This window comes from Urtica dioica, chromosome 12, assembly GCF_054948205.1.
Source record: "Urtica dioica subsp. dioica isolate 48M chromosome 12, U.dioica_male_clone48M_v1_H2, whole genome shotgun sequence".
In the NCBI taxonomy this organism is placed as follows: Eukaryota; Viridiplantae; Streptophyta; class Magnoliopsida; order Rosales; family Urticaceae; genus Urtica; species Urtica dioica.
Window position 1 is genome coordinate 9,737,016 of NC_142767.1, and position 15,175 is coordinate 9,752,190.

The following is a 15,175-nucleotide window of genomic DNA, read 5'->3' on the forward strand; positions in this document are numbered from 1 at the left end:
ATTTGGTAAAATATTCGAGCACTGAGCAAATATTAGAAATTGAATATCTGGTGTTCTTATATATCTATAATTTACTTACCATTTTAAAAATATTTCGCAACTACCTCACTCTCTTTTTTTTTTTTTTTTTCCTTTTTCTTTTTACAAATGTAACAGCTATTTAAGGGGTAAGTAGAAGGACCAGCATGGCAAAGACTTAGATATAAGGGGTTATCTGATAGATATCAGAAAAATAAGGGGACAGATATGCAAAAAAAACAAAACAATAATAAAGAAGTGAATATATCATTTATTTCACTCGTCTTTAGCTTTGTTTCATTATAACATTTTCTCTCATGTCATGTGGCTCCAAGTTCCCACTGAAACTTCGAAGTTATTTCCTCTCTTCTCTCCAAGCTATTGTTTCCTTTTTCCAGTTTCAACCTTAAACTACTCTTATAACTCGTCAACGTTTCTTTGATCGGTGAGTCTTCGCTTTGGTTCTCATCGTTTGCTCTAAACTTTCCCCTAATTTTGATTTCATGCTTTGTTTTTTGTTATTTATTATTATTATTATTTTTGCATTTGGACGAATTATGCTTTTATGTATATTCCTAATTCGTCAACTTGTCTGATTCTGACACGAGCGAAAGAAATATGTTTTTCGGAATTTTTTAGCCTGTTTATTTTGCGAGATTTGGGCTGGTTTTGTCATTTTCGTGTATTGTTTGAGAATATGTTCTTGGCAATTATCTGCACCTAGTTGGTATATTCTTGTTGTTTTCATATGGGAAGGGAAAATAAACAGCAAGAGAAAAATAAATGTAAAATTGAATTCCTTTTCCTAATTCTAACGGACTTGGTTGAACTCTTGTTTGATATATTTTTTTTTTTTTTCTTGACTCAGTTGCTAGAGGTATGATATCCGGCGTAAAAAAATGTTTCCATCTGATTTTCTCTATTTTCTTGGTTAGATTAATTAGAAAACCCGCTTTTGGTAATTTTTTGTTTTGTTTTTTAGCCACATGTTTTCCTTTGTAAATATTATATTACAATCCAATGTAGTGTATTGGTAATTGTTAAATTCATTGGTCTAATTGATTTTCAGGTGCAGTTGAAATATCAGTTAAAGTAAGGAAATACCTGCTTCACTGCTGTTGAGCTCGATCGCTCGGAGCCCGGAGGAAATATATGATGAGGAATTCGGCTTAGAGAGAGCATTTTATAAAGGGGATTAACAACGATGGTCGCGGAGTCATGGTTTCGAAGCATTTGGAAGGCTCCGAAAAAGCACGAGCCGGCGATCGAAAAGGCGGTGATCGGAGTCTTGGCGTTCGAAATCGCGAGCCTGATGTCGAAGTTGATCCACCTATGGCACTTTCTGGGCGAGAAGCAGGTGAACCGTCTGAGAGAAGAGGTATCGAACTCGGTGGGCATAAAAAAGCTGGTCTCGGACGACGACGAGTACGTGGGAGGGCTCATATGGGCCGAGATGGTCGACAACATGGTCCAAGTGGCGAAATCGGTGGCCCGGATCGGGAAGAAGTGCTCCGACCCGACCCTGAAGAGCTTCGAGCAGGCTTTCGAGGACTGGGTCAGGCTCGGGGCGGACCCGAACGGGTGGGTCTTCTCGGGGAGGAAGATGGAGACGAAGGCGAAGAAGATGGAGAAATTCATCTCGCTGAACGCGAACCTGTATCAGGAGATGGAAGTTCTCGCGGACCTCGAGCAGACTCTGAGGCGGATGAAGGAGAGCAGCGAAACCGAGGCCTCGCCGGGCCTCTCCGAGTTTCAGAAGAAGGTGACGTGGAAGCAGCACGAAGTCAGGACTCTCAAAGACCTGTCCCTCTGGAACAGGACTTACGACTACGCCGTCCTCCTCTTGGCCCGCTCTCTCTTCACCGTGTTCAACCGCATCAAGCACGTCTTCGGGCTCTCCCAATCAGCGAGTGAAGATCACCACGACTTCGATCACATTCACCGCACCCAATCCGTCTCCGCGGCTCTCCAACCCCCGCCCCGCCAGCCCCGCGGCAACGCCGCCGGGCTCCCGAGATTCGCGTCCGGGCCCCTCGAGAGCCTGGCCTCCAAATCCAAGCCGTCCGCGGCGAAACCGAGCAAGAAAGCCAACACCTTCCACTCGGGACCCCTCGGCGCCGCCTCCTCGGAGAGCCGAAACGGGTTCTTCTCGGGCCCGCTCGCCAGATCGGCGACCGCGAGCATGAAGTCGGGCCCGCTCGCCGGGATGAGCAAGTACGGCAAGAAGATATGGCAGAGATCGAGCGCGAAGCCGGGGCGGCTGGTGGCGGACCGGCGCGTGACGGGGTCGGTCTCGAAGTGGAAGCTGGCGGCGCCGGCGGGGACGCTCGGGGCGGGGGCGCTGGCGCTGCACTACGCGAACGTGGTGATCGTGATCGAGAAGCTGGCGGCGTCTCCGCAGCTGATCGGGGTGGACGCGAGGGAGGATCTGTACTCGATGTTGCCCTCGGGGCTGAGGGCTCTGCTGCGGGAGAAGCTGAGGCCGTTCTCGAGGAGCCTGGCCTCGTGCTGCGACGCGGGGTTGGCCCGCGAGTGGACCGAGGCCATGGCCGCCATTCTCGAGTGGCTCGCGCCGCTGGCCCACAACACCATCCGCTGGCAGTCCGAGCGCAGCTTCGAGCAGCACAACGGCGGCTCCAAGGCCCAGGTCCTGCTCGTCCAGACCCTCCACTTCGCCAGCCAAGACAAGACCGAGGCCACCATCGCCGAGCTTCTCGTCGGCCTCAACTACGTCTGGAGGGTCACCCGAGAAGTCAACGCCAAAGCCATGCTCGAATGCCCTACCGCTAGAATATACGACTCCTACCTCGAAATCGATGGATGACATTCTTTTTTATTTTTCGCCCCGACTCAAAAAGCCCCAAGGTAAAGATTTCAGTCACTAATTCTTTTGTTTTCGGTGAAGATCGTTTTGTCCCACCCGCAACCAAGTGGGGGTCTCGTGTTCTTCTTCACTCCTGAAATTCCAAGTTTGGCACTCTCTAGTTTTAGGCGTTGCAATCATTAGAAGGTAGATATTATTTTTAGCTTTATACTCTTTGGTGTTATCGTTGTAAACTTGTATAAATGTTTTTGTTATATTCATAGATTAGAAAACAAACTGGAGGGGAGAGTTTCCTCTCTGTAACTCTTATTAAGCTTCTTATCAGCTTTATTCCCTGCTGTAATTTGAGTGTACGCGTGACCTCTTTTTTTCAAATGTGTTTTTTTTTTTTTTTGCCTATATATAAAATAATTTGTTTTGAGAAATGCACTTATTTCCGCTATCCCGCCGCATTGGAGAATTTTCACTATTAGCGCGTATTGCTCGTTTTTCAGGTAATTAGTATCGAATGGTAAACTATTATTGCTGCATAAACTAAAAAAAAAAAAGAAAAAAAAGAGAGCTAGACTGACCAATAAAAAATATAAATTGGTCCAGTCTTGGTTTATTTTGCGAAAAATAGTCGATAAATAATATTAACCCACTTGATCAGATCAGACAAAAATACTCTTCATTAAAATGGAGGATTATCAAATATAAATTAATAAACAAAAATAATATAAATAAAAAAAAAAACATTACAATAAATAACTATTCCATTAATAGATTAAAAAATTGAATAAATCTCATTTTTACCTCCTGAACTCGTACATTCGTTACATTTCGCCCCCTAGACTTGAAAATGTTGCAAAACTCAACTCAGAACTCAAACACGTGTTACAAGGCCCCACTTCCGTCAGTATTTGGACATTAAGTTTCACATTTTGATGACGTGGCAAAATTTTAAAGGGTATAAGAATATTTTCTATTATTCTAAATACTTTTAATATTTAAATATTATTATCAGATTAAATAATTAAATATTTCTATTATTCTCTCTCTCCTCTCTCTCTCTTTCCTTTCTTCTTCTTCTTTTCTTCTCTGCATTTTTTTCTTTCCTGGTTCGCGTGTTTGGACAACCATATTCAGTACAAGTTTCAACTTCAAGCCACATGAGCAATAATTTTCGGACAAAACAAAAGAATAAAAGACTAACAACAACCCTAAAAATATCATCTCAAACGCACGGCCAGACAGACTAAACAAGGGTTCCAAACACAATCAATCCAAAATTATTTAATTATAGAAAGAGAAGAGATACTTCTCATCTCCCTGAAAATCGAATCTCTCACTCTCTCTCAAACCAGCTAAACCCTAACCATGGCTATGGCTTCCTCTTCAGCTTTGCGAATATTCTTCGCCACCAAAATCCCTACCTTCAAAACCACCTCATTCTCTCTAAGCCCCTAAAAAAACCTCAAATTCCTCCGACTTCAAGCCACATGAGCAATAATTTTCGGACAAAACAAAAGAATAAAAGACTAACAACAACCCTAAAAATATCATCTCAAACGCACGACCAGACAGACTAAACAAGGGTTCCAAACACAATCAATCCAAAATTATTTAATTATAGAAAGAGAAGAGATACTTCTCATCTCCCTAAAAATCGAATCTCTCACTCTCTCTCAAACCAGCTAAACCTTAACCATGGCTATGGCTTCCTCTTCAGCTTTGCGAATATTCTTCGCCACCAGAATCCCTACCTTCAAAACCACCTCACTCTCTCTAAGCCCCTAAAAAAACCTCAAATTCCTCCGACCGATCACCTTCGAGCGAATTGCCACAAACTCGCCGCCATTGAAGGCCTTCTCTTCACCTCCGAGCTCCGTCCAAGCCGTGGAAGACCTTCCCCCGAAGCTCTAGGAGATCGTGAGGCTCTTCCAGTCCGTACAGGAACCGAAGGCCAAGTACGAGCAATTGCTCTTCTACTAGAAAAACGTGAAGCCTCTGAGCGGCGACTTCAAGACGAAGAACAACAAGGTCGAAGGTTGCGTCTCTCAGGTATAGGTTAGGGCTTTTCTCGACTCGGACAGGAACGTCGTTTTCGAGGCTGATTCCGACTCGGTCCTCACCAAAGGACTCGCCGCTCTGCTGGTCAACGGACTCAGCGGCAGACCGGTCGACGAGATCCTTCGAGTCTCGCCGGACTTCGTGATCCTCTTAGGGCTTCACCAGAGCTTGACTCCGTCGAGGAACAATGGCTTCCTCAACATGTTGAAGCTTATGCAGAGGAAAGTGATAAGTGCATAATTCTTGTTATTTTGTGATCATTCTTCACAACGTAATTCATCGTAATCACTTAAAATCACGTTTACAATTGAACATGTTATGATTTGAGTGTTTACATGTGTTTAAGTGAATCCGGGGGAGTTCGGAGCTAAAATGTCAATTTTTGGAGGCAAACGGATCAGCGCACTGAAGAGGAGCAAAGCAGTAGCTGTACCGCGGTACAGCAGTCTAGTACCTAGGTACAGGAGTAAGAATCAGTGGCAGTACCACGGTACAGCACACGGGTACCGCGGTACAGTTCCGTTGAAAGCCCAATGCGACTCAAATAAAGCCCATTTGGAGTCCAATTAAAAAGGGACTTCGGGATTTTGACCTAACACACTTAGACTACGATTTTCAGAGCAAAAGAAGAGCCGCAAAGACTACGAAGAGAGAAGAGGACTTTCGGCGACAACTGGAGTACGGACGGTTTCCCCGTGGAGACCGTCCCGACTCCAAAACTCGTTCTATCTTCTTTCTCTTTTCTATTGCTTGTATTGTTTTTTATTTAATTATGTCTAGTTAGGTTTTGAACGGTTAAGGGGAATTTCAATCCCAAAACATGAATTGAAGATCTTGGTGTAGACTTTGCTTTTTATTTCTTATATTGAAGTTGTTATTTCTTTTCCAATTGTTCAGTGTTCATGAATTGTTGTGTTTCTGTTTGGATTGATCACCTAGATAGGAATATAATTATTCATATCCATACTCGCAATTTTAATCTGTAATTGTTAGAATTGCTAGTAATTAGTGGTGCGACTACGGGTACGGATTTCGCAAGGATCTTGTGCACGTAGTGAAAAGAGTAACCGGAATTAATTGAATCACGCGTGTTGAATTTATATTGTTCTGTTCGTCTCGCTTTCTGAATTCATTGCTGTTGTTAGATTAAATCTAGGCGCGTGTTCATTAGGTTGTTTAACAATTAGGGCTCTTTATCGGCGCAACGTCATGATTAGCTAATATCAAAGGATTGCGGAGATTATTGACCGCGTGTGTCGATTTTCTGTGGACGTTGATTTCAATAGAGTTGTGCGAGTATTGTCGAACCATGATTGAATAGGATTGTTGCGGGAGTGAATGAAACCTTAACCGTGTCTTTTTGCCATTTGGTTTTCTTTGTTAAATTTATAATTTCCAAAACCCCCGATTCTTTGTATTACAATTATTTTTCCTGAAATTAGTTAGTCATTTAATTAATCTAGGTCCTTGTGGGTTCGACCCTTATTTGCTGCTATACTTGGTATTCAATTAAGGAATTTATTTTTGATCGCGGAACGACACGCATCAAATTTTGGCGCCGTTGCCGGGGACCTTTATTTAATTATTCGACTTTTTTGTTTCAGTTTTTTTTTTCTTCCAGCTAACATTTTTTTTTCTTTTGGTTCGAGGTACAAATTTGAAATGTCACACTATGAGATCCTCGTCCGTTTTCGCCAACAAGATTCGGAGCCTTTGCATAACACTTGGTGGAGATTCAAAAATTTGCTTCGTCAACTTCCATATCACGGATTTTCAAGAGAGGGACAACTCGACATATTTCTTAATGGCTTGAATGCACGAGCAAGGGCTTGGGTTGAAATAGGAAACGGTAATATCTCTTTTTACCAACAATCTATTGATCAAGCCTATTTTATGTTGGATAACATGGCAGAGTTCGATTATCATTGTTGGAATTGTTCAATGAACAACTACGGTTGGGAGAACGATTCTAACATGACTGAGCTGGGATTCTACGACGCTCAACAACAACAAGCCACGTCATTGGAAGAGCTTGTAAGGACATTGGCGATCAACACACTCGAGTTCCAACAAATCACATATGTCCAACTACAAAGCTTTGAAAATCACATGAGCTACTTGGCTACATCTTTAAGCCGGTTAGAAGCTAATATCCCGGAGGTGCCACCGGAGCTCATCATCGAAGAATCTTTGCCCATTTTTCCAATGGAGAAAACGCCTCACGACTCCATATTTGACGAGTCATCACACGAAGATGTTGAAGGCTATGAATCGCCAGGTAAAGAAGATGAATCCCCACTTCGTACGCTAACATTGATAATCGCAGATTCCGTCGACAAGAATTCCGTGAAGCTTACTTCTTCTTCACCGACAAAAGCAATAAGCTTTCAATCTCCCAAAATCTGTGAAACCGAATTGAAGTTAGTTGGTGCGCCACACGTTCGCCATTCGTATCATGCCAAGCTTGAGGGCACAAAAAACAAAGATCCATTCGTGGTGGCGTACTCGATTCTCCACGGGAGAAAACCGTATTTTGAATAACATCCACTTCACGTCGGGCTGAGGACGTTAAACTAAGCGATGCTCGGGAGGCAACCCGAGTCTCATTTTTATTTTTGATTTTTGGTAATTTTCTCTTTTCTTCCTGTCAAAAAAAAAAAAAAACCTCAGTAGAAGTACCCCGGTACAGCTACTGAAAAAAAAAAAATTAATACCACGGTACAAGTGGTTGTACCACGGTCTGCAACAATTTCTAGAGAGCTCGTTTTTTGTGTACCACGGTACTATTTTTCTGTACCACGGTACAACCCAAAAAAAAAAGTAATAATAATCAGCCTTAGGTTTTAAGTTTAAACCCACGTCCCTGTTTCTTTTCTTCTCTCTTCGTCACCTTACAGCCTTCTTCTTCAACCTCTCTTTTTCCTCTGTCTTCTTCTTCACCTTACCACCGCCGAGCTCTCTTCTTTGCAATCAACCACCGCTCGGGCCCAATCAGGCACTCAGCGCCGGCGAGCGGTCGTTCGACTCCGACTCTTCTTCTTCGTCACTTCCAGCGTTACAACTCCGACGAGCTCTGTGCTGACGATTCACGCACAACCCACTCCGGCGAGCGCTCCGTCTACAATCTCCGTCACCGCCAAGCGGTCTTTCGCCTCCGACCTCTCCTTATAGCGTGATCTTCCTCATCTCTCCGGTGAGCTTTCCCTCGCGGCGCACCTTTCGACGACCTCCGTCGACGCCACAGTAAGTCCCTCCGCCAACACACCACCACTGTTCAATCCAAGTAAGTGAGTCTATCAAATTAATTTGAGTCTGCTCTTTTGTGGAAGTTTATATGGATTTGTGATTTGGGTGATATGTGTGTGGTTCTCGTTAAGTTTTTTTAGTGATATAACAATTCAATTGGGAATAGTTGAATATTGTTGGTTGATTTGAAATTGTTAACTTGCGTGGGTTAGTAGTGTTGTTCAATTGCGCGGAGTGTTTGGAATTATATATGAACATGTGACGTGATATTACACTTCCCCAGGAATTGGTTGAAATTTAATTATAGTTTGTGTATCGTGGTACCGTGATCGTTTGGTATGCTTGTTTTCTCACTTTTTCAGATGCCTCCGAAGTCCACTAAGCGGGCACGAACGAGCCGCGCCTCATCTTCCCAACCACGCACCCGCAGTCAATGAGCCACCGCCAGCTCTACCAGCGCCCCCTCCCACTTTCACCGAGCGCGCGCTACACTACTTGCTGTGTCATGCCCACTATCGCGACATGTGCGACCACCACACCCACGTCACATTTGGCTCGCCACACAGACGCTTTGAACATACTTTTCGAGCCCGCCTCCATCAACTCCGACCATCCACCGTACTAGCTTCCACCTCACCAAATACCACCACCGTTCCAGTATCAAGAGCCAGCCGACTGGCCACCACAATGGCCGTTCCAGCCTCCAACACCACCGACGGGCTGACCTTGACATTCGAGGGAGTTTTTCATTTCCTTACACTATGATTTTGTGCTATATTTTCACATCGAGGACTATGTGTGTCATAAGTGTGGGGGGGATAACGCATGTATATTATTCTTCTTTCTAGGGTAACTTCTTTATTTTCTCGTTTTGTGCGATTTTGAATATCAAATACTTGCTCAATGGCTCAACAGTTTTTCAAAAAAAAAATATTATTATCGGAATTGATCCCAACACAGCTTGAACTCAACTTCCTAATTTGTTTGATATGTGACTTGTTTTTGCTCAAAACATCATTCCCCTGAACACTTTATCATGGATAAAGAACAAATGTTCCGCGAGTGTTACTTGTCAACTGTTTGTTTAACTGTTTTCGGTTCATTTGTTCTCACCAGGGCCAGTCTAGAACTCATCTTCGGTGACCGTTCGAAGCGCGAAGTGCGATCGTGCCGATGCTTAGAGAATGATTGAGGCAATTAGGATAATAACACCATGACCAAATCGACCAAGTTCCCTCATTGATGCTCTGCGAGAGCATCCCAATAGTAAGCCCCTCTGAGCCTTTCACGCTATAGCCGTTTTCTTTTGAGCCATCCACATGACCAAGCCACTTAAAAATAATTCCCCTCCAAACCCTTGTTCACGAGTGAATTTGACGTTTTAGGGTTACTTACCTGGAAATTAGGGTTGAGAGACATTTTTTCTCGGTATAAAAGATGTTTTATAGGATTCGGACATTATTTTCAACTTGTGTAGTTATTTTGAAAAGAAAAAAATCTGAATTCTGGGAGTTGAGGTGCTAAAAATGATTGAGTTGAAAGAGATGCTGCGAGAAATACTCTTGTGAAATGAAAGTATAGTTGTCAAAAAAAAAGAAAGAAAAAAAATAAGAAAGTAAAGGTCGATCATTACAAAAGATCAGATGTCCTTGTTGCTGCAAAACAGTGTTTGGTTAGGTATCAGTGCTTCGAGAGACATTGGGATTTGGAAAATGGGTAAAAAGCTCCTTAGCGTCAAATGAACTCGTGAACCTTCAGAATCCCAAATTTCCTCCGTTACTTAGCCACATTTAACCCCCTGGCCCCATTACAACCCTTGAAAGACCTCATGACTTTGAGCAGAGCCTTCGTTCAGTGTAGACGGTTCCGGAGTTCGAGCATATCATCTGGTCCTTTCAAGATACAGACCAAAATCGGGGGCAGTGGGTAAGCGAGTTGACGTGTTCATTTTGCAAAAGATATACCGGGTAAAGTGATTCAGTCTCATTTCCATTCGAGCAAAAACAATAAGTACATGTGGAGCACTTTAGGAACTTGTATTTCAAGAGGTCTTGGGTCATGATCGGTATGTTCTTTCACGCCATCTAACTGTTGAGATATGGATTGAGATTTGAGTATTTCGGATTCTGTTTTTAGTTAGCTTCTTTTTCTATTTGTTTTATTTTGTTAATTTTAAGGATTTAATTTATGAGTTTGTACGAGGACGCACAAAACGATAGTGTGGGGGGATTTGATAAGTGCATAATTCTTGTTATTTTGTGATCATTCTTCACCACGTTATTCATCGTAATCACATAAAATCACGTTTACAATTGAACATCTTATGATTTGAGTGTTTACATGTGTTTAGGTGAATCCGGGGGAGTTCGAAGCTAAAATGTCAATTTTTTGAGGCAAACGGATCAGCGCACTGAAGAGGAGCAAAGCAGTAGCTGTACCGCGGTACAGCAGTCTAGTACCTAGGTACAGGAGTAAGAATCAGTGGCAGTACCACGGTACAGCACACGGGTACCGCGGTACAGTTCCGTTGAAAGCCCAATGCGACTCAAATAAAGCCCATTTGGAGTCCAATTAAAAAGGGACTTCGGGATTTTGACCTAGCACACTTAGACTACGATTTTCAGAGCAAAAGAAGAGCCGCAAAGACTACGAAGAGAGAAGAGGACTTTCGGCGACAACTGGAGTACAGACGGTTTCCCCGTGGAGACCGTCCTGACTCCAAAACTCGTTCTATCTTCTTTCTCTTTTCTATTGCTTGTATTGTTTTTTATTTAATTATGTCTAGTTAGGTTTTGAACGGTTAAGGGGAATTTCAATCCCAAAACATGAATTGAAGATCTTGGTGTAGACTTTGCTTTTTATTTCTTATATTGAAGTTGTTATTTCTTTTCCAATTGTTCAGTGTTCATGAATTGTTGTGTTTCTGTTTGGATTGATCACCTAGATAGGAATATAATTATTCATAGCCATACTCGCAATTTTAATCCGTAATTGTTAGAATTGCTAGTAATTAGTGGTGCGACTACGGGTACGTATTTCGCAAGGATCTTGTGCACGTAGTGAAAAAAGTAACCGAAATTAATTGAATCACGCGTGTTGAATTTATATTGTTCTGTTCGTCTCGCTTTCTGAATTCATTGCTGTTGTTAGATTAAATCTAGGCGCGTGTTCATTAGGTTGTTTAACAATTAGGGCTCTTTATCGGCGCAACGTCATGATTAGCTAATATCAAAGGATTGCGGAGATTATTGACCGCGTGTGTCGATTTTCTGTGGACGTTGATTTCAATAGAGTTGTGCGAGTATTGTCGAACCAAGATTGAATAGGATTGTTGCGGGAGCGAATGAAACCTTAACCGTGTCTTTTTGCCATTTGGTTTTCTTTGTTAAATTTATAATTTCCAAAACCCCCGATTCTTTGTATTACAATTATTTTTCCTGAAATTAGTTAGTCATTTAATTAATCTAGGTCCTTGTGGGTTCGACCCTTATTTGCTGCTATACTTGGTATTCAATTAAGGAATTTATTTTTGATCGCGGAACGACACGCATCAGAAAGCCCTGGAATTGCTCGTCGGAGCCGAGAATCCCGAGGAACCGAGCTCGATTCGATCCGATTCCGATCAAAGCTCGAGTCTTGGAGAGGATAATGAGCTGAACTCGATGATCAATTCAGAGAAAGCAGCGATGGAAACCGAGTCTTGAAGAAAAGAAGAAGAAGAAAGAGAGAGAGAGAGAGAGAGAGAGAGAGAGAGAGAGAGAGAGAGAGAGATGAGAGAGAATAATAGAAATACTTAATTATTTAATCTGATAACAATATTTAAGTATTAAAAGTATTTAGAATAATAGAAAACACTCTTATACCCTTTAAAATTTTGTCACGTCATCAAAACGTGAAACTTAACGTCCAAATACTGACGGAAGTGGGGCCTTGTAACACGTGTTTGAGTTCTGAGTTGAGTTTTGCAACATTTTCAAGTCCAGGAGGCGAAAGGTAACGAAGGTACGAGTTCAGGGGGTAAAAATGGGATTTATTCTAAAAAATTCTCTAAAAATATTACGAGATACATATACAAATACATCTCACTGCTGAGTCAACTAGCATACGTCTCGAGCCGCCAATTCTACGACCGGAGACACAAAGTCGTCAATTCTCCCACAAAATTAATACGAATAATCATAAATAAACCGAAGTTATATATATAACATGATTTACAAAAAAAAAGTACAAATATACCGATCCGATTGTGGGATTCCAGACAGCCATGCCGGACCGGCCCGCTGAAGTTGATGCCTTGATGGATGAGATCCGGAACCTCCTCGACCTGGATTGTTCAATCTCTATGATCTGCGATCTTGCCATTGGATCCTCGTCAACCAACCTAAAACGATGCATAAAAAATTCGTTGATTGGCGGTCTTTGCGCCGCTGATCGGCCCGCAGCCGAGGCCTTGATGGAGGTAATCCCAGCCTCCTCGTTTAAGCTCGCAAAGGATTTTACTCTCTCACCGACCGCGAAGTCGGATTTGGACAGGTCGCGAATGGAGGCAATGACGCAAGCCGGCCTTCGTCCTCACCCGGTGCTTGTCAGACTAGTTCGGACCTCGCCGAGGAAAACTCATGCAGAGAAGACACCACCGAGTCTGGATAGGATCTGACGTCGTCGAGTGAGACTACCCGCGCCAGATCTGAGGGACCATTGGTTCGTCTTCATCGCGCGAACCCAGGGCGAAGGAAGTTCTTGGAGTTAAGATGGCCCGGTCACCGTCGCGAGAAACACCGGAAGAGTGGAGCGTCATTGGATCCGGTAGACGCAATCACAGCGGGTCGGAGAAACGCACCCCTCTGTCGGTAGCATGACAGACGAAGGCAGCACTACGCGTGGTACCGAGAGCGAAGACGAAGACCAGAGTTGTAATGGAGTTTTTTTAAGTCATGGAGGTTACGATCCTCATAAACAGGAAGAAAAAAAAGTCAACCAATCAATGAGAGAAAAAAGAGAGAGTAAATGAGTTTAAATATGTAATCAGAACAAAATATTTCATTACTTATACAAAAAAGGGAAAATTGGAAACAAAAATTAGTTTAATTACCACATCGTCAAAATTGGCTATTTTGCTTAAAATCTTAAAACGTTGGCTACTTTGCAGTATCAACGTTTGAGATTGGCTAGTCCGTGTAATTTTTTCAAAAAAAAAAAACAAATCGCGGGATATTTTTCAACAAATAAATTTAAAAATAGACTTTTTGCACATAGAGAAAAATTAAAGTTTAAAATACAGCTGATATCTCGTGATTTTTAACACCTCGATAATTTTTTGTACAAATATCGTATCGATTTATAATATCTTGTCAAAATTTCACGATATTATAGCTGGTAAAGAGTATTATCGATACATTGACTACGTTATAAAATTAAAAACCGAGTTGATACCGACTCATTTGTACTGAGGAAGCCGAACAAAGGAGTGCAAATCTTATGTAGTGGTCATGTCGATTTTCTTGGTTGTAGCTCGATTTCAAGTGGGTCTCGATGTTCGCATGCCAGTTTTTATAGTCCACCGCGGTACCCATCACCGATAAGTCGGAATAGAAGAAAGTTTTAGCGTTTTTAGGGTTTTGATTTTTATTTATTTTAATGTTTGATCGTGTATTTGTTAAATATTACTGAAAATGTATGTTTAGATGTTCATTATAATCCAGATCCTCAACTTTTCGTTGTATTACGGCAAAGTTTAAAATTTTCCGGCAAATCACTATTTATTTGTTGGAATAGATCTAGGATTATGAATAATTTATCGCTTCTAGTAAGCGGCGGAATATAAAAAATTCTCTAAAACATGTAAAACGATTATACTACCTAGTCAAAGTGCATGAACATATAATCTAAAATAAAACCATAATGAGTTTTCACTCGTTACCAACCTTGCTTGAAGCTTGAGCGTTGATAAGCTTTTGGATTGGTTGAATCGCTCGTCTCCCCACTTAGCTTGTCTTCTTCGTGTCTTCTTTAATCCAAGTAACCATGATAGTTTCTACCACCAGAGTCTTCGAGTTTAGAAAGGATTTAGTGTGTGGGCACTATTAAACACAATGACTCAAGAACTAGTCTTAGAACCAAATAGCTAATACAAAACGCTAGGTCTAATGAGGACCTAGGTGCCAAAACAAAAGAGTAAGAAGAGAGAGAGAGAGAGAGAGAGAGAGAGAGAGAGAGAGAGAGAGAGAGAGAGAGAGGACGGCCAACTTAGAGAGAGAAGGTCTCACCAAAAACTTGTTTCAACATTGTGAATGGGGTGTGGTATTTATAGAGAATGGATTGCCTTGAAGAGACAATTTCTTCTTTATATTATGGTTGAATATCACATATTCATGAATACAATATTTGTTTCCCATTCCTATCATAAAAATACCAAGGCTGGAAATTTGTTTCCCTTTTTTTCTCTCTTTGGCCGTGTACACTAATAGCTACATGCTATAAATTTGTTTCCTCTTTTCCTTTTTTGCAAGTATCTTCATATATCAATGCACAAAATAACTTCTTTCTTTCTTTTGAAGGAGGCCACGAAAATAGTCATCTAGAACATGCTTCTAGATGTTTCTTTATTTGTTCAAGACAATACAAGAAAAACCCATATAGAATTTTCACATAAAATTCCATAAAATGAAATTCAATCCTCAAGGCCTAAATCCAATCTTGGCCGTGTGGATTAATTCACATTGTCATCATATGACAATGTCCAAAATCTTATTTTGACATTTATACAATCTTATGTCCTTATGGACAAAATTACCCTTTAGACAATTTTTTGTAAAATTCGTCTAGTTCAACACTTGAACTTGTTTTGACTTAACTACTAGTTTAACAAATCATATTCTAATGACTTGTGGTAGTGACCTCATGGATCCAAATGAACAAAGCTTGAGCTAGCATGCTTCGACACAAAAGTTCACAAACCTTTTCCAAGTTCTAGCTTAATGTCAACTGACTCTACCAAATAGTTGACACTGAAAATCTCTCGGTTCAAATGAATAT

General features: G+C 41.7%; 1 protein-coding gene and 1 pseudogene across 1 annotated transcript; both read left to right on the forward strand.

Moving 5' to 3' along the window:
- The first annotated feature begins 306 nt into the window (after window positions 1-306).
- Window positions 307-3,234, forward strand: LOC149378997 (type-1 restriction enzyme mjaxp r protein (DUF668)). The gene is made up of 2 exons (XM_089603032.1): window positions 307-463; window positions 1,088-3,234. Exon 2 carries the CDS (start codon window positions 1,223-1,225, stop codon window positions 2,840-2,842), a length of 1,620 nt encoding a protein of 539 aa, XP_089459158.1. The 5' UTR covers window positions 307-463; window positions 1,088-1,222; the 3' UTR covers window positions 2,843-3,234.
- Window positions 3,235-4,464: 1,230 nt separating this feature from the next.
- On the forward strand, window positions 4,465-5,134 carry LOC149378998 (sufE-like protein 1, chloroplastic/mitochondrial; annotated as a pseudogene).
- Window positions 5,135-15,175: the final 10,041 nt, after the last annotated feature.